A 25,934-nucleotide genomic window follows, 5' to 3' on the forward strand; every position below is an offset into this window, starting at 1 on the left:
GGGTTTAGAGGCCCCACATATATTTTTGATCAAGTGTGAGCCCAAACATTAGAGGATGGAGGAGAAAATCAAGCCACTAGTGGTACGTGGGGACCACTCATAGAGAATTGCAACCCACATGGGCAACACGCTCTCATTGGAGAAAAGTTGGTGGGGGAAAGTCGAGCTGGGCCCACATGGGCATCTTGGAGGCTCTTTGATAAAAAGAGAAAGAGACACTCATTTTCATCATTCATTCATCTTTGAAAAAATTGTCTTTGACATAACACACTTGAGCGGAAGCCAAGTCTGCAAGTGTTGTTTAGCACATGAGTGTTTCTGAGCAGAAATATCAACTCTTGCCTCAGCGGAATTTGAGTGCTAGCCCAAGGAGGGAGTTCCATCTATTCTCTTTCATACTAGTAGCAAGGATTTTGAGCTTGTGGAGAGGCTGTTATAGACATTTTTGTGCCTTACAGCATGAAGCATGAAATGTCGATAATCCGAGGGATCCAAAGTCCCTAAACATGTTGTTCCTACCCCTAGAGGAACAAGGTCAGCAAACCACAGCACTAAAAATCAGTTCTCCACCTGAAAACACTCAAAAACAAGCTAATTCTGGATCATGTCAACTGCTCCACTGAGCATCTGCACTGAATGTCAACTGCTCCACTCTGTACCTGCGCTGAATGTCAAATCTAATGAAGGCTACCTGCGCTGGGCGAGATTGGCCAAGTGTCACAGTCATTCTGCAAGGTGTCAAATGCCCAGGAAGCTTCCAAAATGACACTTGGATCAGGGAATTCGCCTTGTGATGAGTAAGAGGATCTAGATCTCCAAGTGGAAGCAAGAAACTCCAAGTGGACTCAAGAACTGAAGTATAACTGAAGTGGGAGAGGACACTAGTCAGCTTCATGCCAAACTCAAGCTGACTCATCCTTTCTCCAAAACTCCTATATATAGAGCTCTCTCATGAGGTCTAGGGAGGCTGGAATCTTGTGAATGTAAGGAAGTGCTGTTGGTTTGAGTATAGAACTATTGGGTGATTGCTTTGAAGGAGGTGAAGAGGAGATTTCTTTCCGCTGGGAGGTGTTGCTGGATTGGGCCTATTATGGTTGTAACACTCTCAGAACTTTACTTCTTCCATTAATAAAGCATTTGAGGTTCTTCTATATGCATGTGTCTTTGTGGCGTATTGATGCTTGTATATTTGATTTATTCTAATCCTTGAATCAATTATGGATGTATGTTTCTTGTAGTTTCCCTTTCTTGTGTTTTTGCAGGATCTTTGTGTAGCTGGGCCAGTGAAAGAGCAAGGAGCTGGGAGCAAGTAGCAAGGAGAGAAGATTGGATCAAACATTAGCGGAAGACAACGGTTAGTGGATCTCTCTCTCCCCTCTCTTACATCTCATAAAGAAGTAATTTTGAATAGCTTTGCATTCGGTTGTTGCTGAGGTACTATCACCCTTAGAGTGGGATAGGGTCATTCCGTATTGGATACTTTTCCCAACAACAAATTGGCGACTCCGCTGGGGATCGTATCTTGTTGGTTGTTTGTGTTTTTGCTATTCATTTCATAAACAAAGGGAGTACCGAATCGAACTACATTTGGATCTTTCAAATGCAAAGTAGAGGGCAGCTACTCTAGCTCAGTTTCTGGGCAAGTTTATGATTTGAAGAGCTGATCCACAAGGACTCTAATAAGCTCTTAGTGATAGCGTTTCATCCTCCTTGTCATCCCTTAGTGTGTCCTTGACTGATAGCTTCTGATTTGGCCAAAAACTGTGAATTTTTGAGCAATCTGTGACCTGGAAACCAAGAGAAACGAAAGTTTCGTTCTTCAGTGCAACTACTGTGAAGGCTGTCTGCATTTCAGCGCAGTTCCCGAAGGGGCTACCTGCGCTGAAGGTCAAACAGACAGTGTCCCACCTGCGCTGGACCAGTCTTGCCTTGTGCTACTGGGGTTTCCTGCTGTTTCTTGCCCTGTTTTCACCCTTGTTTTTGCTGCCTATTACCAGTCAATGTGCCTATCTGAAACCAACTTTCCTTGCCACTATTCCGCCTCGGTTGTATAAAGAAACTGTGTTTGTTCTTTGTGTATTTCTTGTATCATTTACAGTTTCCCATAACGAAAGTGAACTAGTCTTGCTGTGGCCTCTTAGATCTAGACCTGTGATAAAGTGTCGTTTTGATCTTAAGAGTTAGTTTGTTTGCTGTTCATAGCTGATTGAGCTTTTCCTTTCATCATATGGTTTGAATTTATATATTTCTAGTGTCAAAACAAGTAAATCTTAAGGTGTCTTTTGATTTTGGACAAGCTTGTTTGCTTTCACTTGAAATTGAATTCAAAGTTATACAACAACTTTCTTTCTGTGTCGCACAAACATTAAGAAAGGGAAAAGAAATACTTGCATTGTGCATGTGCATTATGACAGCTTGCATGATTGATTTAGGAAAAAGTGCATTAGTGTGTGCTCTATGATTTGTGTGAAAAGATGTTATCTTTCTTTTCCCTCAGTAGTTAAGATTTTCAAAGTTGAAGGATTGAAAAGCTTGCTTATCATCTTAGACTGCATTTAGGAGTGTTATCATACATCTCGTGGTGATCCATAAAGGCAAACTGCTAAACAAGATCAACCTTAAAATAAATTGAACTTACATAACAACGCATTGAAACATAACGCAAACACATAGAGGTCTAAGCTAGAGACGTGTTCCGGCGTCGTTAAACGTGATATCTTAGCGTTGAGTGGTTGGGTGATTCCTCCACGGTGAAGCGATAAGTATCAATACAGACTTGTGCTCCCACGCACCGTCGCGTATATATTGGGAGACCCCTATAGGAACAAAGCCTTTATCCAATAGGAAATCGTGTCGGCCGCCCTACTGATCGCAATGCAGTGAACACAGCATTCACGAAGATCGACCACTCGTACCGTAAAACGTATTCTGTGGTTTTGCGAAAAGTTTGGCACACCCTCTGCCTAGAACTCCAGAGCAGTTTCTTTTGGCCTTTTTCAAACTCTATAACTGAAAAAGTCCATCCGAGCATTTGTCACTTCGGGCTCGTTAAAACATCGAAGGAGACTAGAGTCATCTTTAGCTTTTTCTCGACTCTTAAAAAGTGAAAAAGCAAGTTGTGTCTAAAGCGTCGTTATAAAATTTATTTTAAACGGAACATAATCACCTCCTATTCCCGCGTTGATCTGTAGGTTGAGAACATGGAATGCCCCAACTAAGGAATTCCACAGGATGGAAATCCTAGTCCTTTCTCCTCTTGGGGAGAAGTTGGTGCGCCCCACATGGCCACATTGTCGCTTCCAGGACTGACAATTGGCCTGCCAGTTTGGCTATTCTCAACCAATGTAGTTCAGAACACCATGGTTCCTGAACAGTCGAGTCAACAGTTAGATCAGTCTAGAGCTGCCCACCAGCCTTCTACTTCTTATAACTCTTCCTCCAATCCTTCATCTTCGCAGGGTAGAGCCGGCAAAAGCCAAGCTCCCATGGAGAAGAAGGAGAAGAAGAAGAAAGAGAAGAAGAAGAAGGAGCCTAAGGCGACTGGGGGCAAGCAAAAGACATCTGACAAAAATCCACACACAGCACAGACCGGGCCTAAATCACCATGTGTCATATGTAGAGGAGACCACTTCCATAGAGATTGTCCCTGTATTCCCCGGATACTAAGGGACTGGTCCCCTCGTTTGCACAATTCGGGAGCATCAACCTCTGATAGCCATGTTGATTGCTTACCGTCAACCAGCGAAAGTGAAGGTTCAAGACAAAGAGGGGGAGCAAGATCCCCCTGCAGACTGTGTGAAGGTGATCACGCCATCCACTGTTGTCCCTTCTTAGACGAAGCGAAGAGAGTTTTGGAAGATCGCCCGGTTTCACCGTTGAGACTTCCTCTTGGATACAAAAAACTCGTGCCAAGTCCTTCGTTGGTTGAAAATACAGCTGGCCCGCTCAAGTGGTCAGCTGAAGCGTCAGTCATTGAAAATGAACCTACTGAATCCAGACCAGACGAAAGTCTAAAGGTCGATACGGCAGTTGACCCGGTTCTTCCTTCAGAGGTTTCATCTTCAAATGACACCGTCACTGAAGATTCATCTTCAAATGACACCCTCACTGAAGAGAATAAGGATGACACCATCCAGATTCTTTTCATCAACACCGACTCTGATGAGCATCAGGGCAATGCACCCATTCCTTTATCGCAGGAAGGAACATCGTCAAGGTCATATCCGGCCGTGTATTCGGTCCCACCACCAAGCAATCTGGTTGTATCCTTTGATTGGAACCAACTAGGCAGGCCCCGGTTACCAGCCAGTATACCATTCAGAATCATAGTCCAAATTTACAGGATGGTAATGGCTGGAACTATCATTGATGAAGGGGCATCTGTGAGTATCCTTTCCTCTATTGCTTGGAAAGCACTGGGTTCCCCAGAGCTTTTGCCTGAGATAAGAAATCTCTCGGGTTTTGATAAAGGAACCAGTCGACCATTAGGGATCCTCCCCAATGTACCTGTTACGTTGAAAGGGAAGACCGTTCAGATGAACGTGATGGTTGTTCAAGGACCCTTGGATTATAACCTACTCCTTGGACGAGACTATATATATTGCATGGGAGCTATAGTCTCCTCACTCTTTAGAGTAATGTGTTTTCCACACGAAGGAAGAATGGTCAAGCTCGTAGACCAACTTTCATTTCCGGGATCACGCATAGCAAATAGTCACATACCAACCCTCAATGGTCTATTCACCCAAGAAATGTCTCCACCCCCAGTCCTCCTTCCCGATGAGTGCGAGTGATTCGGAAAGATGGGACTGGAACCCAGGGGGCATGCATCGTGGTCTGCTTTGGGCAGGGAAAACCTTGGGTATAGAGTAGATTTCCGCGGGAGAATATGACTAGTCCGTACCCCGTCCGTCTAGGAAGAGGGGTTGTTCTAGAATAAGATTCTTTTGTCAAAGTTATGTGAGTGAAATAATCTGTTTTCCACCCACCTTTGTCTATTTCGGTAGACATCGCCGAAGAAGTGTTCAGTTTGAAAGATTAACAGAACAATCTTTGGGTAACCTGAAAGAGGTAAGCCTCACCCTTTAAAACAAATGTTTTATCGGATAAGTAGGGGCAGCCTTGAAATTGTATTTTATACCTGGGGGCATGCAAACCTTTTGGAGTGCAAGCAAAGAGCGGTTATTTATCTATTTTTTGGATTAGTCGTTTCCTAACTTGCATAAAGAAAGGATGTGGGGCAAAGGTCAAAATTTGCCAAATTAGGAGCATAGCTTCGTGAGATAAAGCTCCATAAAAAATAGCTATCTCACAGGAGACATTCTTATCTTACGACTGGTATAATCGAGCAGTTTTACCGCGGAATTTATGCTCGTTAAAAAATAGAAAAGCGAGATCCGAGCAGTTTTAACGCGGAATTCATGCTCGTTAAAAAATAAACATAAGCATTGAGCAATGTTTTGGCACATTCAAGATCTTTAAAAAATGAACCCAGTCCCGGTAAATAACCATTGTGACCGTAAATTTATTAGCCATAAAAAGCCTTGGTCGTGTTTGCACCCGCCACCTCCATTTCATTTGGCCAATCGTTCACCTCCATATGATTGTTTACCTATTTTGAGGAACAGCTGCGAAGAGTGATTTCACCTAGCCATCCTTGTGACACTGCCGTGATTGGAAAATTCCAACCTGTACCTGGAATCTGCTGCTATCCCTCTTTATCACTCGTTCCTCAAAAGACGAGTCTTCTTTGAGCTCTTTTCATCTGACTCGTAAAATATGAAAAGTTTGCCGAGTTTTGGCCTTCCAGCTCGTTAAAGTGACCGGAAGAGCTATCCCTCCTCTAGATTTTAATCTTTTTGGACCTGAGGGATTATTACACAAAAAGGTCAAGCGCTTGTTTTATTCGGCTCGTTAAAGTTATCGAAAACTCATCCCTTCTGTATTGTTTTATACTTTTTCGGACTTAAGGGATTAGATGACGAAAAAGGAATTTTGGAGTTAACTTTCTGTACCTTTTCAGACTCTCTAAAATTGAAAAGGACCGAGTTTTCCTTGTTGTTAGACTCGTTAAAATGATTAAATAGCGACAAACTTGTCTTTAGACGAGAACAAGTTTCCCTATCGCTAGGCTCGTTAAAACATAGCGATGGGCTTGCCCGAAGGGCAGGTTATAGAACAAGCATATGTTATCCTCCTCAAGCTTGACAAATATAAAGAGGTACTGGTCAGAAATGACTGGGGAAAAATTGGGAGAACCTCAAAGCTTTAATGGTAGCAAGTCGCTCTTGAACATGACACTTTGTCCTCCGTATCACATCGGGTTGGGTTGTTTCATTCACCGGTCTCATCACCATGGTCCTCGCCAAACCATCCGCATTTGGGGTAATGCTACCGATCCATCACATCAGTGTCATTATATGTTCAAGAGATGTTGTTCAGAAAGAGTCAACCGTGTCCCATCCACTACCATACATTATCCTTCATCCACCCATGATCGCCACCCTGAATCATATTTCACAGATTGTTTTCACCTCCACTAAAATCATTAGCTCCGTTCCGTGTCACTGATGTGGGATTCATTAAGGCCCTCCTTTGACGGATCGCTTCTTGTCGACTTCAGCTCATTATCCAAGAAGTTGATCTAGGAACAACCCCCTCAGTACTTTGAATCTTGCATGCCTCAATGGCAAGTTTCTCACTTCCGGCGACAGGTATACATCAATGACCTTCGACCAGAAGATTTTGCGTGGTGTTCGACGCCAAGTCCTTTATTCACACCACGTGAATTGTACTGCAGTACCTTGAGGATCATTGTCATTATTGGTGATTCCTCTCGCGCTTGTTAACGGTTTACATTATTGACCAGTAATCAAGCGATGTCTTTCCATGTTCGACTTCAGCGTAATTCTCACATGGATCGACTTGTACTTAGAGTGAAGATCGAACGAGTTTGAAGACCTCGGATCTAGTTTCATCCATCCGGGCTGCGGTATATATTCAGGAAATATAAAGACATTTGACATGTACATCATTGTAGCAGATGATCATCCTACTCAAAGGATGATAATTTCAGCAGAGAATTATCAGTCTACCATCAGACGATCGTCTGTTCTATGTACTAAAATGAATTTATAAAGCTGAGCATGGGAATGCCCACCTCAGCTAGATCATGAAAGCAGAATGAAAAATAATGTATTGTATTGTATTTTATTACAGGGCACCTCTCAGCGATTGAATGAACTTCGGATCCTCCTGATAAAGCATTTCACCCGATAAACGACCTCATACTTTAGGGGGCAACTGTTATAGACATTTTTGTGCCTTACAGCATGAAGCATGAAATGTCGATAATCCGAGGGATCCAAAGTCCCTAAACATGTTGTTCCTACCCCTAGAGGAACAAGGTCAGCAAACCACAGCACTAAAAATCAGTTCTCCACCTGAAAACACTCAAAAACAAGCTAATTCTGGATCATGTCAACTGCTCCACTGAGCATCTGCGCTGAATGTCAACTGCTCCACTCTGTACCTGCGCTCAATGTCAAATCTAATGAAGGCTACCTGCGCTGGGCGAGATTGGCCGAGTGGCACAGTCATTCTGCAAGGTGTCAAATGCCCAGGAAGCTTCCAAAATGACACATGGATCAGGGAATTCGCCTTGTGATGAGTAAGAGGATCTAGATCTCCAAGTGGAAGCAAGAAACTCCAAGTGGACTCAAGAACTGAAGTATAACTGAAGTGGGAGAGGACACTAGTCAGCTTCATGCCAAACTCAAGCTGACTCATCCTTTCTCCAAAACTCCTATATATAGAGCTCTCTCATGAGGTCTAGGGAGGCTGGAATCTTGTGAATGTAAGGAAGTGCTGTTGGTTTGAGTATAGAACTATTGGGTGATTGCTTTGAAGGAGGTGAAGAGGAGATTTCTTTCTGCTGGGAGGTGTTGCTGGATTGGGCCTATTATGGTTGTAACACTCTCAGAACTTTACTTCTTCCATTAATAAAGCATTTGAGGTTCTTCTATATGCATGTGTCTTTGTGGCGTATTGATGCTTGTATATTTGATTTATTCTAATCCTTGAATCAATTATGGATGTATGCTTCTTGTAGTTTCCCTTTCTTGTGTTTTTGCAGGATCTTTGTGTAGCTGGGCCAGTGAAAGAGCAAGGAGCTGGGAGCAAGCAGCAAGGAGAGAAGATTGGATCAAACATTAGCGGAAGACAACGGTTAGTGGATCTCTCTCTCCCCTCTCTTACATCTCATAAAGAAGTAATTTTGAATAGCTTTGCATTCGGTTGTTGCTGAGGTACTATCACCCTTAGAGTGGGATAGGGTCATTCCGTATTGGATACTTTTCCCAACAACAGAGGCTCAGTAGCAGCAACGCAAATATTGCACAGTTCTTGGAGGAGGCACGCCGGGAGGTTGAGGAGTGAAGTGATTTTGGGGTTAAGACTTGAGGTGGAGTCTGAGGAGGTACTTTGTTGGATATTACAACTATTTTGGGGATTTCTTCCAATATGTTGGAGGAGAATCATACACCGAATCTATTTTAGGTTACTCTTCTACTTATGGAGGAGGGCAAAGCATTTAGGGTCAATTTTGGAACTTCAAAAGTAGGATAAACCCTTTCTGGGTTTTTCTAGGTTTATTAAAGAGAGACTAAGAATAATTTGGAAGAATTTTATAGGGATATTTGAGGGGTCAAACAGGGGTTCCAACTCAGTCAACAACTAGAGGAGGTATGAGAATTTGGGCCGAAATTCCAAGGTCAACATTTGGTCAATTCCTTCATGGGTCATTCTTGGTATTTGGTGGATAGGCTAGGGGTATTTTCCAAGAATTTTTTGAGCACCAAAGGAGGGCCTAGTAGCAGATCTTCTCACCCATTAATGTATTTCTTGGCAGTTCATTGCAAAGCCAGGAGATAGAGCAACAACGTACCTGAAAGGGATTTCTCATTGTTCATTTGGGCTTAGATAGCTTGCCTTGACCAAACCCAGGCTCACTCTTTCCAACCCCTGATTTTACCCTCTAAAGGTTATGATAAAATGGCTCAACAATGCAAATTTTGGTGCATTTATGTGGTCTGATTCATGTGTTTAAATTTTGTGGCTTTTTGTCTATGTTTTCTTTGTTATTTACTGTAAAAATTCTCTAAGAATATTAAATAGAAAGATAGAGGATGAGAGAGAGAGGGAGTGACAAGGGAGAGACTAAGAGAGAGTGAGTGAGAGAGGAGAGGAGGGAAGAGAGAGAAGAGGATAGGAGAGAGAAAGGGAGAAAATAGAAAGAGAGAAAGGGAGACACAAAGATGGAGGGGTGAGAGAAGGAAATAAGGAGGGAGATAGTGATGAGGTGGAGGGTAAAGAGAAAGAGAGTGATGGGGAGGAGAGAGAGAGGGAGGTGGAAGAGAAAGAGAGAGAGAGAAAGGAAAAGAGGGAGGACTTGAAAGAGAAGGAGAGATGGAGTTGTAGGGGGGGAGAACAAGAAGGAAAAAGAAATACATAAAGATAGAACGCTAGAGAGATAGAGGGTGATGAGGGGGAGATGGAGAGAGTGTGGGGGATAGAGTAGAGTGGGAGGGGAGAGAGAGAGGGTGACAAAGGAGAGATGTAGAGAGAGTGGGGAAGAGAGTAGAGCGAGAGGAAAGAGAAAGAGAGAGAGGAGAGTGAGAGGGAGAGATAGATCCAATCTAGATATGGTATGTGTGTATATAAAATCCATCCTAGATCCATTTTAACCCTGAATCTATCAAGTGTCGAGAGTGATCAAATCTATTTTCACTTTAAAAGAGGTTTGTATCTCAAGAGATTTGATCCCTCATTATGGGAATTTTGAAGTCTGAAATGGGCCTCCTAGGAAAAATGTACAACCAAAATAAACTTTATAAGACCAATAGGATTCAAGGTAATGATGTAATCCAAGGAGTACCCATGTTGCATACTTTAGATGGACACTGCTACAAGAAAAAATGAGAAATACATGAAAAAACATTCTTGCAATCACGGTTTTCACATATTTCTCATTTTTCATGTAGCAGAGCCTGCTGAAAGTATGCAACATAGGTACTCTTTGAATGATGAATCAAGTTTTGCATCCGACGAATGTTTCCGCTTGAAATTTGAGTAAACCCATAAGGAGATAAGTTGAAAATATGAGTCAATTTTTTTTTCCTTTTTTCCCTCTAAAATTTGATGGTGTAATATAATCTTATTTTATTATTTCAACTATTATTTTATAATTTCCTTAGGAGGCCCATTTTAGACCTCAAAACTCCCCTAATGCTCCACGTGGGTTTCACTTAATGAACTTCTGACATAGCACGTGTGTTCGTGGCATACTAAACAATACCCTTAGTTTGACTATATAATGGAAAATGCTTCTAAAAATCATATTATTTAACCCCACGAACACAATACACCTTCCCAATTTAAAAAACCCCTACTTTCACTAAATAGTGTAGGTATCCATTTTTTTGATTAATATATTTTATATCGTTTTATATTTTTTCATTAACTTTGAGCTCCATTTTTTATACCTACCAATATAAAAAGCCTTTACCCCCTATTATATGCTCAATATATTATGTCATTTTTTCCTCAATATATATCCCCCAATATTAATGCACGTGGTATGGTATTTCTCTCCAGTGAAGCCCTTGTGCCTAGGGTTAAGATGGATCTAGGCTGATTATTAATAATTATTAGGTGGATGGTAGGGATTTAATCTCCATAGAATATTTTTAGTAACATACACAAATAAAAAACTGAGATTTATTTCCAATGTACTTATGCCTTTTTTTCCCCTTTAATTAAATTCATTAATTAAAAAAATGTCATATGAACAAGTGTCATATGAAATGAGTTGTGATATATGATAATTGTTTTGATTCTTGTTATGAATTGATACTTATCTACATTTACCTGTTATATAATATAGATGGCTGCCTTAGTTATTTTTTAAATGTAATGTTATATGACAAGATCTTCCTCATCTTGGATTGGAGGGACATCAAAACACTTGTCTCATCACAGATTTCACATTGTCAACATTAAAAATCCTAAAAATAACTAAATTATAATTTTATTTTAAATTATTATTACTATTAATTAGACAAAGCATTGATAGATTTAGAACAACATTCATGTCTATTTTATTATGAAAACCTTAACCTATAATAGACTTTGTTACAACTTATCAAAACAACATGTTCAAAAAACTATAACTCATTTCATAGTCAAAATATTTTATGTACATATATTATTCTAATTAATTTTATAATATAATGCAAAAAACACATAAATACTTTTAAAATAGATCTCAAAATTTTATGTGGGTTATTATTAAAAATATTTTGAATATTCTCTAACATCTTGCCATTATTAAAAATATTCTCTCCCATCTATCTATTAAATATTTAAAATTAAATATTAAGCTGGAAACTCCAAAAAGTCTCACATATAGACAGCTCCATTAAGTACCATTCACTTATTAATTATTCATAAATAAATTAGGCAGCTTTTGAATTGTTTTTTATAGTGAAAATGGATTAGACACCATCATAAACTCCATTGGGTACCCAAAACCTTGAACCTTACAACTTTAATGAGGATTTCCAAAAATTTCTGTTAGAAATTTTCAAGATCAGCAAGATTTCCAAAAAATTCTGTTATATTTTTTTAAAATCTTGCTAGAATTTTCATGGTTTTCCAAGCTAAATTAAAATGCTAATAATAAATTCTAAAATAATCCAATCTCAATGGACCCAATCCCAACAATGTGATTAATCAGATATATACATTATGGATCACAAAAATCTTAGATCTAACATAAACATACCTATCAATATAATATATTACAAATACAAGTAATATTGCTTCACTCAATGTAATATAATACATTACGTTACCTATGTCAAAATTGTACTTGTGTAAAACTCGTTAAATATAATATTAAGTATTACAAAATACACATAATTTCCAATCAATATAATACATTACAGATGTCAAAGTTGTATTTCTGTACAACTTAATTTGAGGATTTTTGAGAGACAATCACACCCAACATTTTCAATCGATGTAATGCCTTCTTTCACAACTTGTTCCTAGTAAACAATCTGCACCCAGCAGCGTTAGGTTAAGTGTTTTCTTCAAACATACGAGGAATGTTGAACGAAACAGGCCACCGAATGCCAGTATTGCGATATAATTTATGCTCAAACATCCTTCCTCCACATGAATGATGAGGCCCACTTTTCCAAGAATCAAATTCTTCCCACCAAAATTCCAAGTGAGGAGAAAAATCAACATTTTCTTCATTTGCTATCGCTCTCAATTCAGCTGCAACCAAGAGTGTGATAGAAGAAATGCCTTTAAGCATATTTGGGTTCGATCCTGACTCCATCTATAAGAAGCCCGCCTTTCCAACGCCCCGAATCAACTTCTTCCATACAAAATTCTATGTAAGCCGAAGCAGCCGCATCATCACAATAATCTTCTCCTCCAACACTGAACTCCCCTGCAACAACTTCCAGCCATCCGCCATCATAATGACAATAATCAGCATCGCAATAAGCACCATCTTCATCGTCGTCTTCAGATTCTGCAGAGGAATCATTTACATCTCTGTGTACCCTTCGTCGTCTACTTTCCAGTAAAGCCCGGCTCATTTCAAACACTTGTTCATATCTCGTTGTAACAGAAAATTTAATTGCCACTTCACTGGTTTCTCCATCTGGCGTCGTGATCGAAAACTTAATTGGCAGTTCTTTCCAACCGAAGGAACGTTCTCCAAATTTAAGTACAAACACCACTCTGTACTCTGTATTCGCAGATAAAAGGCCGCAGTACATTCTACCCCGGACCTCCAACCAGCTAACCGCTCTTAACTCCGCAAGCTCACTGAATCTGTACTCACAATACATAACAAGAACAACATTATGTCATCATCCTATCTGGTACAATGTAACAAGAACAATATTATGTTTTCGAATCTGATTGAAGCTTTAAAAGCAAAAGAGATGTAGCTTAAATGTGTTTTCAATTTGTAAAAATCTGCTATCCTTATCTCGCTTGTAGCTTATGTGGGAAAACAAATTTATTAGTAAAAACCAAACCTGGAGTCGGGAAGAGAAACCCAATGCCAATGTTCATATTCTTCTTGGGCAAAAGCTATAGATAATTCTCTTGCAGAGAACATGTAGCCTATTTTCCCACTGGATCGGTCGAGCCAAAACATCTGTTGTTGATCCACAGTAACATGAATGACATGGTCATCTGCCAAATCTTGTGACCAAAACAAGTGAATAAGGGATATAGAAGTACATATACCTTTGTTCCCCCATCTATCAGAATTGGATCGCAGAGACAAAAGTAGAGTTCTCTCTTTGAAGAGAATTCTATTGGAAAGATGACTTCTGATAGGATGTGGTGCAGGCATTGTTGAGTGAGGAATTTGTTCCAGAGAGCGTCGGAATTGGCGGCAGAATTGAAGAGTTTGGAGACGGCTGAGAGTCTGCAAATGTGGCGTGGAGTAGTGAAGGAGAGAATGGCAGATATACAGCCCTCTGGTAACTCCGGCAGATTGGTCTCATGCTTAGGCTGATAGTGTACCAATTGTGCAATTAAATTCCCCATGGCTTGTTCCAGTGAACAGCGCTTCTGCTGAAAAAGTGCAGTAAGGTGTAATCATAATGGCAAGGGTAGAATATAGAATGGGTTATTTGTCAGTAAATTCATCGCGTGCATGATGGTGGTTATTTGTATCTGTCAGTAAAATCATAGCGTGTATGCTAAGAAAGTAATGTGGGGGTGGGGGCGCTTGGGCCGCTTTCTCAGGGGTGGCTCCTCCAGAACAGGCCAAGGCATATACCATGCAAACATGGAAAGGAAGGTAGCAATGAGCATCAACTTTCACCAATAATGGTCGGTATGGCCGTCCCGCAGATTGATGCATCTTTTTAAAGGAAGAAAACGTTGATCCAAACGATTGGAGATGCATGGGTCCATTTTTCCAAAATGGAGGACATCTTATTCGTCACTGAACTATGGATTGGGCCCCTCCAACGAGTTTTGTTTTTCGGAAACACGCACTTTGCGTTTGTCTTAAGCGACTGAAGGTCCAAGAACGAACAGAGATAATCTGCATAGAAAATGACAGGATATTCGGTCAAGAGTAACTATTGAAGAGTCACTATCAAAGGATGGCAGCCTTAAAACAAGCTGCGAATTTACAATCAGAATGTTTGCGCAAGTATTTTGTGCAAATTTACCGAAATTATACACGCAGATATCTGTTGTACCCTCCAGCACTTTATCATCGTAGTTAATAAGTCGCACCATCTTTTCAGTAAGTAGCATTTACATAATAAATCACCTTTTATCCACAAAGTTACATTTTACTTTGCATAATAAACCACCCACCCTCATGAAAGTTACTTTGAACCTTACACCTATATTTATTTTCATTATAAATCGCTTTTTTAGTCATGACAGTTATGATTTACTTTACAACGATGTTTACTTGCGAAATTATACATATTGTAAATACTGGAAGGAATATATATATATATATATATATATATATATATATATATATATTTTTTCTTAATTTTTCTAAAATTTAATATTCCCAAATTTTCTAACAATGGGTATTAAAGAGGTGTTTGTCGCACTTTTAATGTAGGAGAGTTTATTTTACATGTGGCTGCAATTGAGTTGGTAATTGTCACGGCCCTACGCTCTAGAGCGTCAGGCGTATTGTGTGGTAATGGTGAGATTTCGCTTCAAGTTAAATTACTTTTTCCTGGACTACGTCTAACACTTCATTAAACTTTTTTTTTATGTTAAATTATGTAGCGGAAATAAATTTCATTCAATTCACTTTACTTTATTTACATTCAATTGCATAAAAGTGAAATAAACATAATAACAATACGATATCGCAAATACAACAATGAAAAAAAATCTCTACGATGGGATGGGGCAATTTCTCAAAGTAGTTTGCCCTTACTTTTATTAAACTGTTCCAAATAATATACAACAGTAATTTACATGTACAATGGGGTGGAATTTGCCTAGCCCAAACCAACAAACTCATCCACCCAATCTCACAAGTCACACAGTCCTCCCCTGCACTCTTGACCTCCCCAAAAACCACAAGTTATTCGCCCCAAAACAAAACCAACAAATTTTCCTAGTCATGTAGGCTCACTAGGAGGGCCCCACCTTGCATGTGCCCTCATTTGCTTCATCCTTCTGCAATGTGCGACCTTCTTGAGTTTCTACGATATCGCAGACTCACTCCTTCTTATGCGACCTATTTTTGCGATCTTCCTTACTTGGTCAAACTTGCTTGGATCTCCCCTTGGTCTGACGCCTTCTCTCTAATATATACACGTGCTCCAAGTTGTTTATGTGGGCCGATGCCCCTTAATTCAATGAGTTGACCCTTCAACTTTTGTGAGTGTCCCTTCATAAGCGAGAGCGCCACTGGGCCAACCTACCTGTGGGCTTGCAAGTGCCCCTTTGCTGGGTGAGTGCACCCTTGCCTTGGTGCTCCGCTTGCCGTGCACCCCATGCTACCTCTTCTTGTCATTACTGTGTCATTCACTCCATGTCATGCGTTGCCCCTCACTCGCTATGTCATGTCACAATAACACTTCCTTTCCTTGCCCACCATGACGCTCAGGTGCCCCACCTTGGGTGTGGGCGCGCCTGTGTGTGGAGGTCGCCTAGTTGGTTTGTCGTTATGTTTGTGCTTGTGCTCTCCTCCGCATGCTCTTCGCCATGTTGTTGGGTAGGCACACCCCTCATGATGTGCTCGTTATGCTTCGCTCGATGCTCCGCCTTCGTGTGGGCCCGCCCATGGCATGCGCCCCTCAACTCATGCACATTGCTCATTGTTGTCGCATCGACCTGGGCACCCCTTCTCCATGTGGGTTGCTCATCGCACTTGGGCACTCTTGTGTTGTGCATCCCAAGTCTTTGCTAAGTCTCTACCTCGTCACATGGGTGGGCACCTTGCCTTGTATCTTCGTACCTTGTCATGTGATCTCCCCTCAACTCGGTTCCAATTTATTTTTTTGCCACCTCCAAGTGTTCATGGGCAGTCATGGGCACCCATTGGCCTTGGTGCCAACTCGGGGATCTGACATCCTCCCCCACTTTAGAAAGGTTGTCACCCTGAACAACACCATATTAGCAAACTCCTTTCCAAAGTCTTCCATTCTCATTGAAATAATCAAATAGCTTCTCCTATGACATTCTCCATGCCCATAACCTGTTGCAACCCTGAAAGAACATCATGTGTTGGATCCCCTCATGTTCGTGACTATTCAGGTAGCTAATTCGGCCATAACACCTCCTTCACAAGAACATATGCATCTTGGAATCATTGCAAGTGTCATCGCATCTTGCTATCATACAATCCTCCATCTACATTGCCACTATGGTCTGCTCATCACTTCAAGTTGTCTCATTGCCTTGAGCAGATGACAATGAGCCCATATTCAATCTAAGTTCAGAAACATGGTGGGAAGTGAAGGCTAATGCCTCTCCATTCTTATCATCATTGTGTTCCAACATCTCAATACAAGTATTCATATCTTCTGCAACCCCAAAGACCTGATTGGTGGTGAGTTCACTACTTTAAGACGTGCTTGAGTTGGAACAAACTTCAGTCCAACCTTCCTTGCCACCTCTTCTCTCATGAAGTTGTGGGTTTCACTATTGTCCACCATTGTGAGCAACGCTCCTTGCCCAACATTCATCTCAGCATACTCCAGCTTGTGCCTCTTAGGATCATGTTTTGGGACAACCTCCATCATTGCTGCAGCATCCAAAATATGCATCACACCAGCTATTGTTTGTTCGTCTTTCTTATTTCCATCTGACTGTATAATGGATGTGACACTTGGTCTCAAAGGAAAATTATTGGCCACATGGTTGCCCTCGCACAAACGACACTCCAATGGTTTCTTCCCTTTCGGTTTTCCATTTTTCTTCGCTTCATCTTTATTTGAGGTCTTTTCCTTTCGCTTATTGACTTATTCTTCTTATCTTCTACTCTTTCTTCATGATGGTCCACTAACCTATTAACAAAGGCAAATTCCTCCTCAAGTGTGTTGATCTTCTACCGCTTTACCTCATTGTGAGCCCAAGGTTTCAGCCCAATAATGAAGTTGAAAACCTTGCCTTTCTCTGCCATGTCAGGTGACTCCAAGATCACACTAGAAAATTTGCATTGATAAGCTTGCAGACTTCTAATTTTCTTGATATACTTGATTTTCCTACAAGCATCCCACGTTTCATATTGTGAACTGAAGTGAGCCAACAATGCTTCCTTCATTTCTTCTCAAGTCACAATTTCCTGAACATCACCATGAGCAATCTGGTCCATCCTTCTTCTACAAAAACATTTTGACATACTTCGTTAGGAATTGTGCAACTACCTTCACCTTCTCTTTCCTAGAGGCAAGCTCCAATATCTTAAGGTATTGCTCTATGTCCCATAGAAATTTTCCAACAGCCTTGGCACTCCTTACTCCATTGTATGAATTAGGCTCCTTTATTTCGATGTGGGAAGCTTTGCCAATTGAACCTTTCCCAACTACTTTCATCAAAATTGCAGCCTCATTCATAGCTTCAGAAATTCTCTTCTACAACTTTGTGACCTCTTCCAATCCTTGATATTTGGAAATCTCAAGTTCCTTCACTTCATTCACGGTTTGATCATACCTCCACTCAAGGTATTCATATCACACCTTAAGTTCCTCGTGACCTATTTCCTACTCAATGACCTTCTCTTTGAGTTCAACATTTTGTGCCTTAAGTTTAGTCACCCTTGTTCCCAACTCATCCATTTGATCCAAGACTTTCTTCAACAAAATCGCCTTTGTGGTCATGTTGGACTCACTTGTCACTTATGGTTAGTCACCAACGTTTTCCATAAGTCAAATTTGTGACCATGTTACGACCATAAACAACCCTGTCGCACTCCGTTCAGCTTGGCCCTTACTTGGTTCATCTTCTCCCCTGGTAAAATGTTAGGATATTCCGAAACATAGGAAATAGTTAAGTACAACTTGGTCTAGTATAGAGTTAGGTAAAGTGTGTTTCTTTACCGTTGTACATTTTGTAACCTACAATCCGACGGTCACGATATGTAGTGATCCGACGGTTCATTCTCTCCTCGGTATTACCGACACTTGATCCATGGCTTGACACCTGATTGGTCCATGATTTCTATTTAAAGGGCATGGAGGGTCATTTGTAGGGTAATCCGTGCATGAGAGAAACATATGTAAATTTTCATTCTTTTATTAATAAATTGCCTGAAGTGGCCGCATTGGCTCAGGCCGTGGACTGTTTCCCTCTTTGAGGGTTTTAACCACGTCAAAAATACTGGTGTATTGATCTATGATCTGGTTGTGAGCGGTGCCCTTTGGTGTTCTGTCCGAGGAACTTACCCTGTAAATTCCTACATGGTATCAGAGCTATTTGAGGGCCGCGTCCGTTGGTGATCCAAATCTGAAGCCGGTAGAACTGCATCCGACTGCTGTTTCCTAGATCTATTGTTTTTGACTGCTTTTGGGCCGAGAGGACTGCTCTGTTGTGTTTGGAGCATCTGTTCCAGTGAAGAACCCCTTTCGTTTCACACGAAAAGGTTTCCGGTAGCCCTAGCTACATCATTTTTAAGATCTGGAGGTATATAGTGTTTATTTGCAGTTTACTGTTATTTTCTCTCTGTTTATTTCGGTTTCGGTTTATTTAGCTTTTTTTATTACTGGATCTATACCTTTCATTTCTGCGTATGCTCTTTGCCCTGCGACTCTGTGCGATCTGGGCAAATCAGAAACAGAAAGGAAGGATTTTTCTCATGCGTATGCTCTTTTCCCTGCGCCTTAGGGTGATCTCGGAAAATCAGAAACATTGAGGAAAATATTTAGTTTCCTGCCAAAGCTAACTTTGAGCCGCAAGGTTCATTTTTGAAAATATTTAGTTTTTCGGCTAAAGCTAACTTCGAGCCGTAAGGTTCGTTTTCTTTGCATGTCCGTGTTGGGTTTTGTGTTTTTTGTTTTGTAGGGAAAAAGCACCTTCTCAAAGCAAGCACGCAACCCAAAGCATCGACCCCCGCCCTCTCTCAAATTTTTTGTATAGATCAATTGGTTCAAAGCTATTCTAAGAGAGTAGAGGTCTTGGGTTCAAGTCTCCATTTTTTTGGGGGCGGATTTTTTCATTTCCGCACATTCCTGCACTTCGTCGGCGACTTCATCAACTTTTTTCAAAAAGCCATAACTTCTTCATCCGGAAGCCGTTTTCAGAGCCGTTTTTTTTAAACCATCCTAATTTTTCGAGATCTATCCATTGGAACACTTAGTTTTAGCATCTTTAGCTTCAGTTTCCGTTAAAATGGAAAGTCAATACCAAGTTACCCTTGACAGCACCAACTACTTCCAATGGTTGGCCTACATTGAGGATTTACTTAGAAGTAAAGGTCTCTACAGAATAGCCTCAGGCCAAGAAAAGAAACCGAAGGATGAAGATAAGGCTGCTAAATGGGAAAATAGGCAAGATCAAGCACGTGGATTGATAGGGATGTCTATTTCTCCAGATCTTAGATTCCATATTGCAGAACTTGATACTCCTGATGAAGCAATGAAACAAATCAATAAAGTATTTGGGATTAAAAATGAACTTAGACCCCATCAACTTGAAAATGAGTTGCTTACATTGGACCCTAATAATTTTTCTTGCATTGAATATTTCTTGTCCAAATTCAAGACCCTTAGATATCTCTTGGAAGGTGTTAAAGTTAAGAAAGAAGATAGTAACCTTATCTATTCCATTCTTACTAAGTTGGGACCAGCCTACTCTGTGTTTGTTTCCACCTTCCATTCCACAAGAGAAACCTTCATTTCTCAAGGAACATACTACAAGCCCCCTTCCTTTGACTCTTTTTGTGATTCTTTAATAAGAGAACAAGAAAAACTCTTACACCTTGGTCTTCTTAATATTGGAAACTCTTCCAAGAAAGCGTTAGCCACCCAGCAACAACCAAATTCAAAGAATCCTAAGAAGTCATATCCTAAAAAGAATGGTCCTAAACCAAACAAGGGTCCTAATCAATTTCAGCCCCAAAATGAAAAATAATTTCAACAAAATGATAATACAAATAAAAACAAAGGGAAGAAGACTGATAGACATTGCAATTTTTGTAATCGAGATGGCCACTTAGAATCAAAATGCTTTAAGAAGATGGAAGCCTTGGAAGCATCAATGAAGAAGCATAACATCCATTTGGGGCAATCTTCAAATTCAACTTCATCTTCAGGAATGGCACTTTCTGCATGTGGTTGTCAAGCATCTCGGTCTGGCTATGCATTAAATGTATCTTCTTCTTCTCATTCTCATGAGTGGCTCATTGATTCTGGAGCTTCTTATCACATGGCCAAAAACAAAGCCATGTTTTCTTCTTTAAATGATTGTAACACCAAAAATATATATGTTGGTGATGATAGATCTCTTAATGTTGTAGGGACTGGAACTATTCATCTAGACAATGGTCAGTTTAATGATGTATTATGGGTTCCAACCTTATCCTGCAACCTTCTATCTGTATATCAGATAACTCATTCAGGTGACGGTAAAATCGTTGAATTTTCACCTCATGATGTTGTAATCAAGGACTTAAGAGATCCTAAACAGATTTTGGCTACTGGTATTGCTGATGATTCTACAAGGTTGTATAAGTTTCACAACTTTGGGTCATCAAATCTTCCCTCAGTATTTGTTGCTCATAACGATGAAGTGAGCAAACTTTGGCATGAGCGATTTGGTCACTTAAACTATCACTCCCTTCAACATCTATGTAAATAAAATATGGTGATAAGTCTTCCTATGGTATCTTGCAGAGATGGTGTTTGTTCCGGATGTGTACTCAGAAAACATCATCGGGATAGTTTTGAAAAACGTGCCTCTTGGCACGCCTCAGCCCCTTTACAGCTTGTGCATAGTGATTTATGTGGTCCACTTCCAGTTGTGTCATTCTCTGGCTGCAAGTATTTCTTAACTATCATTGATGATTTCTCCAGACGCACTTGGGTATACTTCTTAAAACTCAAGAGTGAAGTATTTAACACTTTTTTGGCCTTCAAGGCCTTTGTTGAAAAACAATCTGGACATCAAATTCTTAAGTTAAGATCTGATAATGGCAGAGAATATGTTAAAAACACATTCATCAACTATTGCACTGAGAATGGAATTCAAATGCAACATATTGTTCCATATACTCCACAACAAAATGGTGTAGCTGAAAGGAAGAATCGCACCTTAAAGGAAATGGCTAATTGTATGCTATAATCTAAAGGACTTGGTCTTAGTTTTTGGGCAAAAGCAATTAACTGTGCAAATTACATAATAAATCGCACTCCTACTAAGGCTTTAAAGAATATCACTCCAGAAGAAGCATGGAGCTCAATCAAACCAGATGTAAGTCACTTTCGTGTTTTTGGAAGTGAAGCGTGGGCCCATATTCCAGATGAAAAGCATAAAGCTTTAGAACCTAAGAGTGAAAAATGTACTTTTTTGGATATTCTGAAGATGTCAAAGGCTATAGACTTATTCCATTTAATTCCAAGAATGTTATCATTAGAAGAGATGTAAAATTTGATGAAAATATATCGGCCTGTGAGCCTAGTCCAGCGGATGTGCCACCTCTCCCTATCTCTTCTACCTTTGAAAAAATTTCTTCTTTAGATGATGAAAGTGAGGATAACAATCCTCCCCCACCATCTCAGGATCCTCCTTCAGCTCCTGAGCTTCCAAAATGGGTTCGTTCTACTTGAGATGCAGCAGGTGATCTTGTCGGTGATCCTACAGATCAGCGACGCACACGTTCTCAGTTCGAGAGAGCCTCTTCTTTACTGGCTCAAGCTCCAGTAAATTATGATCCTGACACCTTTGCAGAAGCTTCATACCATCCAGATTGGGAAGAAGCTATGAATGAAGAATATCATTCATTATTGGCAAATGATACATGGGATCTTGTTCCTCTACCAAAGGGACGAAAACTTGTTAGATGCAAATGGGTTTACAGAACCAAGTATGGACCAGATGGTAAAGTTGATAAACATAAAGCTCGTCTTGTTGCTAAAGGTTTTTCACAGGTTGAAGGCATTGACTACAATGAAACCTTCTCCCCTGTTGCCAAAATTAACTCTATCTACCTTGTTCTTTCCCTTGCTGCCTCTTTCAAATGGGAAGTCCATCAGATGGATGTTAAATCTGCCTTCTTGCATGGGGACTTGCATCAAGAAATCTATATGGAACAACCCATTGGCTTCATACAAACAGACTCCAGCCTTGTATGTCGACTTAAGAAATCCCTTTATGGTCTCAAGCAAGCTCCTCGGGCTTGGTATGCCAAAATGGATAGCTTTCTTTTAGAATCTGGCTTTTCTAGGTGTCATTCTGAAAATATTGTCTACACCAAGAAAGTGGGCAACTCTCTTATCATCCTCGTTCTTTATGTTAATGATCTTATCCTTACTTGTAGTGATCCCAACCTTATAAACCATGTGAAGTCTAGCCTTAAAACGAAATTTGAAATGACAGACTTAGGACACTTACACTATTTTCTCGGTCTTCAAGTCTTGCAATACAAGGAGGGTATTTCTCTTTCCCAGTCCAAGTATGCCTGTGATATTCTACGCCATTTTCACATGGAAGACTGTAAGCCAGCCCCTTCTCCCTTTCAGTCTGGAGTCAAACTTCCAGTCACTTGTACTTCTCCTGAAGTTGATGCTACCTTATACCGTCAACTTGTAGGAAAAATTTTGTATCTAACCCATACTCGTCCTGACCTTTCCTTTGCTGTTGGCCTTGTTGCTCGGTTCATGCAAAACCCCCGTGAAAGTCATTGGAAAGCAGCTAAAAGAATACTTCATTATGTTCGAGGTACAGTTCAGTTTGGGATTCATTACAGTGCCGAAGCATCTCCTCTATTGGTTTGTTTCACTGATTTCAATTGGGCTGGTGACCCTGATGCTAGGAAGTCTACTGCCGGTTATGTCTTCACTCTTGGTTCAGGACCTATTACATGGGCTTGCAAGAAACAAGGTGTCATTTCTCTTTCATCAGCAGAAGTAGAGTATCGTGGTGCCATAGAAGCTAGTAAGGAAGCCTTGTGGCTTCGTCAGATCCTGTCAGAGTTTGGCTTTGAGCAGCAGCATCCGACTACACTTTGGTGTGATAATCAAAGTGCCATTCAGCTATGCAAAGATCCAGTCCAACATCAGCGCAACAAACACATTGAACTGTACATGCACTTCATCAGAAAGCTCATTCACGACCCTGTTCTTGAAGTGCAATATTGTTCAACAGATGATCAAGTTGTAGACATCTTCACAAAGGCTCTCACAGAGGCCAAGTTCACTGAACTTCAATTTATGGTTGGAGTTCAGGAAGTTGTCACTAAGGGGGGATAGGCTCTAGTGCCTCCTTCCTTCTCCTATTGTGTCATATTTGTAAATCCTTCAATCCTACCCCAAGTTGTTCTTAAGGGGGGATGTTAGGATATTCCGACACATAGGAAATAGTTAAGTACAACTTGGCCTAGTATACAGTTAGGTAAATTGTGTTTCTTTACCGTTGTACATTTTGTAACTTACAATCCGACGGTCACGATATGTAGTGATCCGACGGTTCATTCTCTCCTCAACATTACCGACACTTGATCCGTGGCTTGACACCCGATTGGTCCATGATTTCTATTTAAAGCGCATGGAGGGTCATTTGTAGGGTAATCCGTGCATGAGAGAAACATATGTAAATTTTCATTCTTTTATTAATAAATTGCCTGAAGTGGCCGCGTTGGCTCAAGCCGTGGACTGTTTCCCTCTTTGAGGGTTTTAACCACGTCAAAAATACTGGTGTATTGATCTGCTATCTGGTTGTGAGAGGTGTCCTTTGGTGTTCTGTCTGAGGAACTTACCCTGTAAATTCCTACATAAAATAGACTTCAACACAATAATGCTTTAAAATTTTGTTAACGCGAACCTTTGCAAAGTAGGCTCTGATACCAACTGTCATGGCCCCCACGGTATGGTGCCTTAAGACCATTGTGGGCGTTGTATGGTTATAATTCTTATGCAGATAATTTCTTTACAGAGTTAAAACCTACACTAAGTCCATTGTGGGTGTTGTACGACATCGACACAGTTTCACCTTTTCAAACTACATTTACCCAAATTACACCTACTTCCAACACTTAGCCAATTTGTCTTTATGTTTTCACTTCTTTACTTATGCAACATAATTCAATTTACTTTAATTTATTTAATATCTACTTCATACAAGTGTGATATCCATCAATAAACATAATATTTCAACAACAATACGATATTGTAAACATAAAAATTCATGCAAGTGTACAATGTAAGGGGGAAAATCCCCAAGTAGTTCGCCCCAATGTTTTATTAACTGTTACAAATATCATACAATAAAAATTTTACAAAGTTCAAAGGCATGGATGTTTCTTGGCTTGGGCCAACAACTCATCCACCCAAGTCTATTAAGTCATGCAACCCTTTCCCACATTCTACCCGAGTCTAGTTATGCGCTCTGCCCAAGTCTGTCAAGTTATGTGACCCTTGCCTGCAATTTTCCCAATGTCAAGCCGTGTGACCCTTGCCTGCATTCTGCCCAAGTCTTATTGCATGCTCTACCTAAGTTTGTCAAGTCATGCGACCCTTACCCGCATTCTTCCCAAGTCTTCATGCACGCCTTGCCTAAGTCTATCAAGTTATACAAACCTTGCCTGTGTTCTGCCCAAGTATTCTTAGACGTCGATTTGCCCAGAAACCCTAATATTTTCACCCAAATTTGATTTATGTAGTCCTTCCCAGTCATGTTGGCTCACTGGGCAAGCCCCACCTTGCTTGTAGCCACTCTACTATGTCTTCCTGCCCTTAGTGTGATTTCTTGGTTTTCCACAATATCACAGTTCACTTTGTTCTGCAATGAGTCTTGGTCGAACTTGTCTCCCCTTTGGCCAAGCTCTTCACTTCTACTTATATGTGTTCAACCATCATCATTTTCATGGGTTGACTCCCCTTCAACATTTTGATCTGACCACTCACTTTTCTAAACTCCCCTAAGCTGAGCTCCCTATGGGCAAGCAAGAACATTTCTGCGAGGGGGCACACCCCTAGGCCAACCTACCTATGGGCATGTGTCACCCCTTTTGGGCAGGCAGGCCCCTGCCTGGGCGCTTTGGTATGATGTGCTACCCACGCTACGTTGTGGGCTCCAGTATTGTAGCAATAATGCTACAACTCCTAGAGCTTCCTATATCTAATTTTATCAACCCGGTAGTTCATACAAACTTGGAAGCGACGGTGCTGTATGCACAAGTACTAGCTCTTGTCGCAGCTGTCACTTGGTCAGCTGGCACAAGTCCGCTAGGGCTCAAGCCAACTTCTATATGCTCACAGAAGAAGCTTTATGAATGATGGACGAAAGCTAACTCAAAGGAGACTAGTCTAATTGCAGAAAGAAACTGAAATCCAATAAAGCATGAAAACCCTAGTAAACCCTAATTTGACTAGCTAGACCCTAACTATGCAAAACTGTGAATGAAACCACTACCAATAATGCCATTACTTGCAGTGAACTGAAATACATGCATCTAAGCTACTTGCATCTGAAAAGACATGTTTTTATATTTTTTCATTAAGTGGTTGGATTTATTGTGATGATGCTTTTGATTAGGGTTTGGTTGTGCAGGAGCGTTTTGAATGGAAGGAAAGCATGGGAAAGGTCAGGATGGCTAGGGGAGGTCCCAGAGGGTCTCTAGCATCAGTCCACAGAAGTCTACCACGTTCGGATGCTCAGCAACCGAGTTTGCAGGCTTCTACAGGAAGTCTGCAGGG

The 25,934-nt window shown here is 40.6% G+C and overlaps 1 protein-coding gene across 1 annotated transcript; it reads right to left on the reverse strand.

The window, feature by feature from the left end:
- Positions 1-11,967: 11,967 nt before the first annotated feature.
- LOC149246898 (putative F-box protein PP2-B12) lies at positions 11,968-13,714 on the reverse strand. Its single transcript, XM_089455783.1, has 3 exons — positions 13,333-13,714; positions 13,119-13,240; positions 11,968-12,909 (listed from the first exon to the last, which is right to left on the reverse strand). Exons 1-3 carry the CDS (start codon positions 13,636-13,638, stop codon positions 12,375-12,377), a joined length of 963 nt encoding a protein of 320 aa, XP_089311909.1. The 5' UTR covers positions 13,639-13,714; the 3' UTR covers positions 11,968-12,374.
- Positions 13,715-25,934: the final 12,220 nt, after the last annotated feature.

The sequence above is a fragment of the Pinus tabuliformis genome, chromosome 7, assembly GCF_031772625.1.
Source record: "Pinus tabuliformis cultivar Carrire ecotype Pingquan chromosome 7, CPIR1, whole genome shotgun sequence".
Classification (NCBI taxonomy): Eukaryota; Viridiplantae; Streptophyta; class Pinopsida; order Pinales; family Pinaceae; genus Pinus; species Pinus tabuliformis.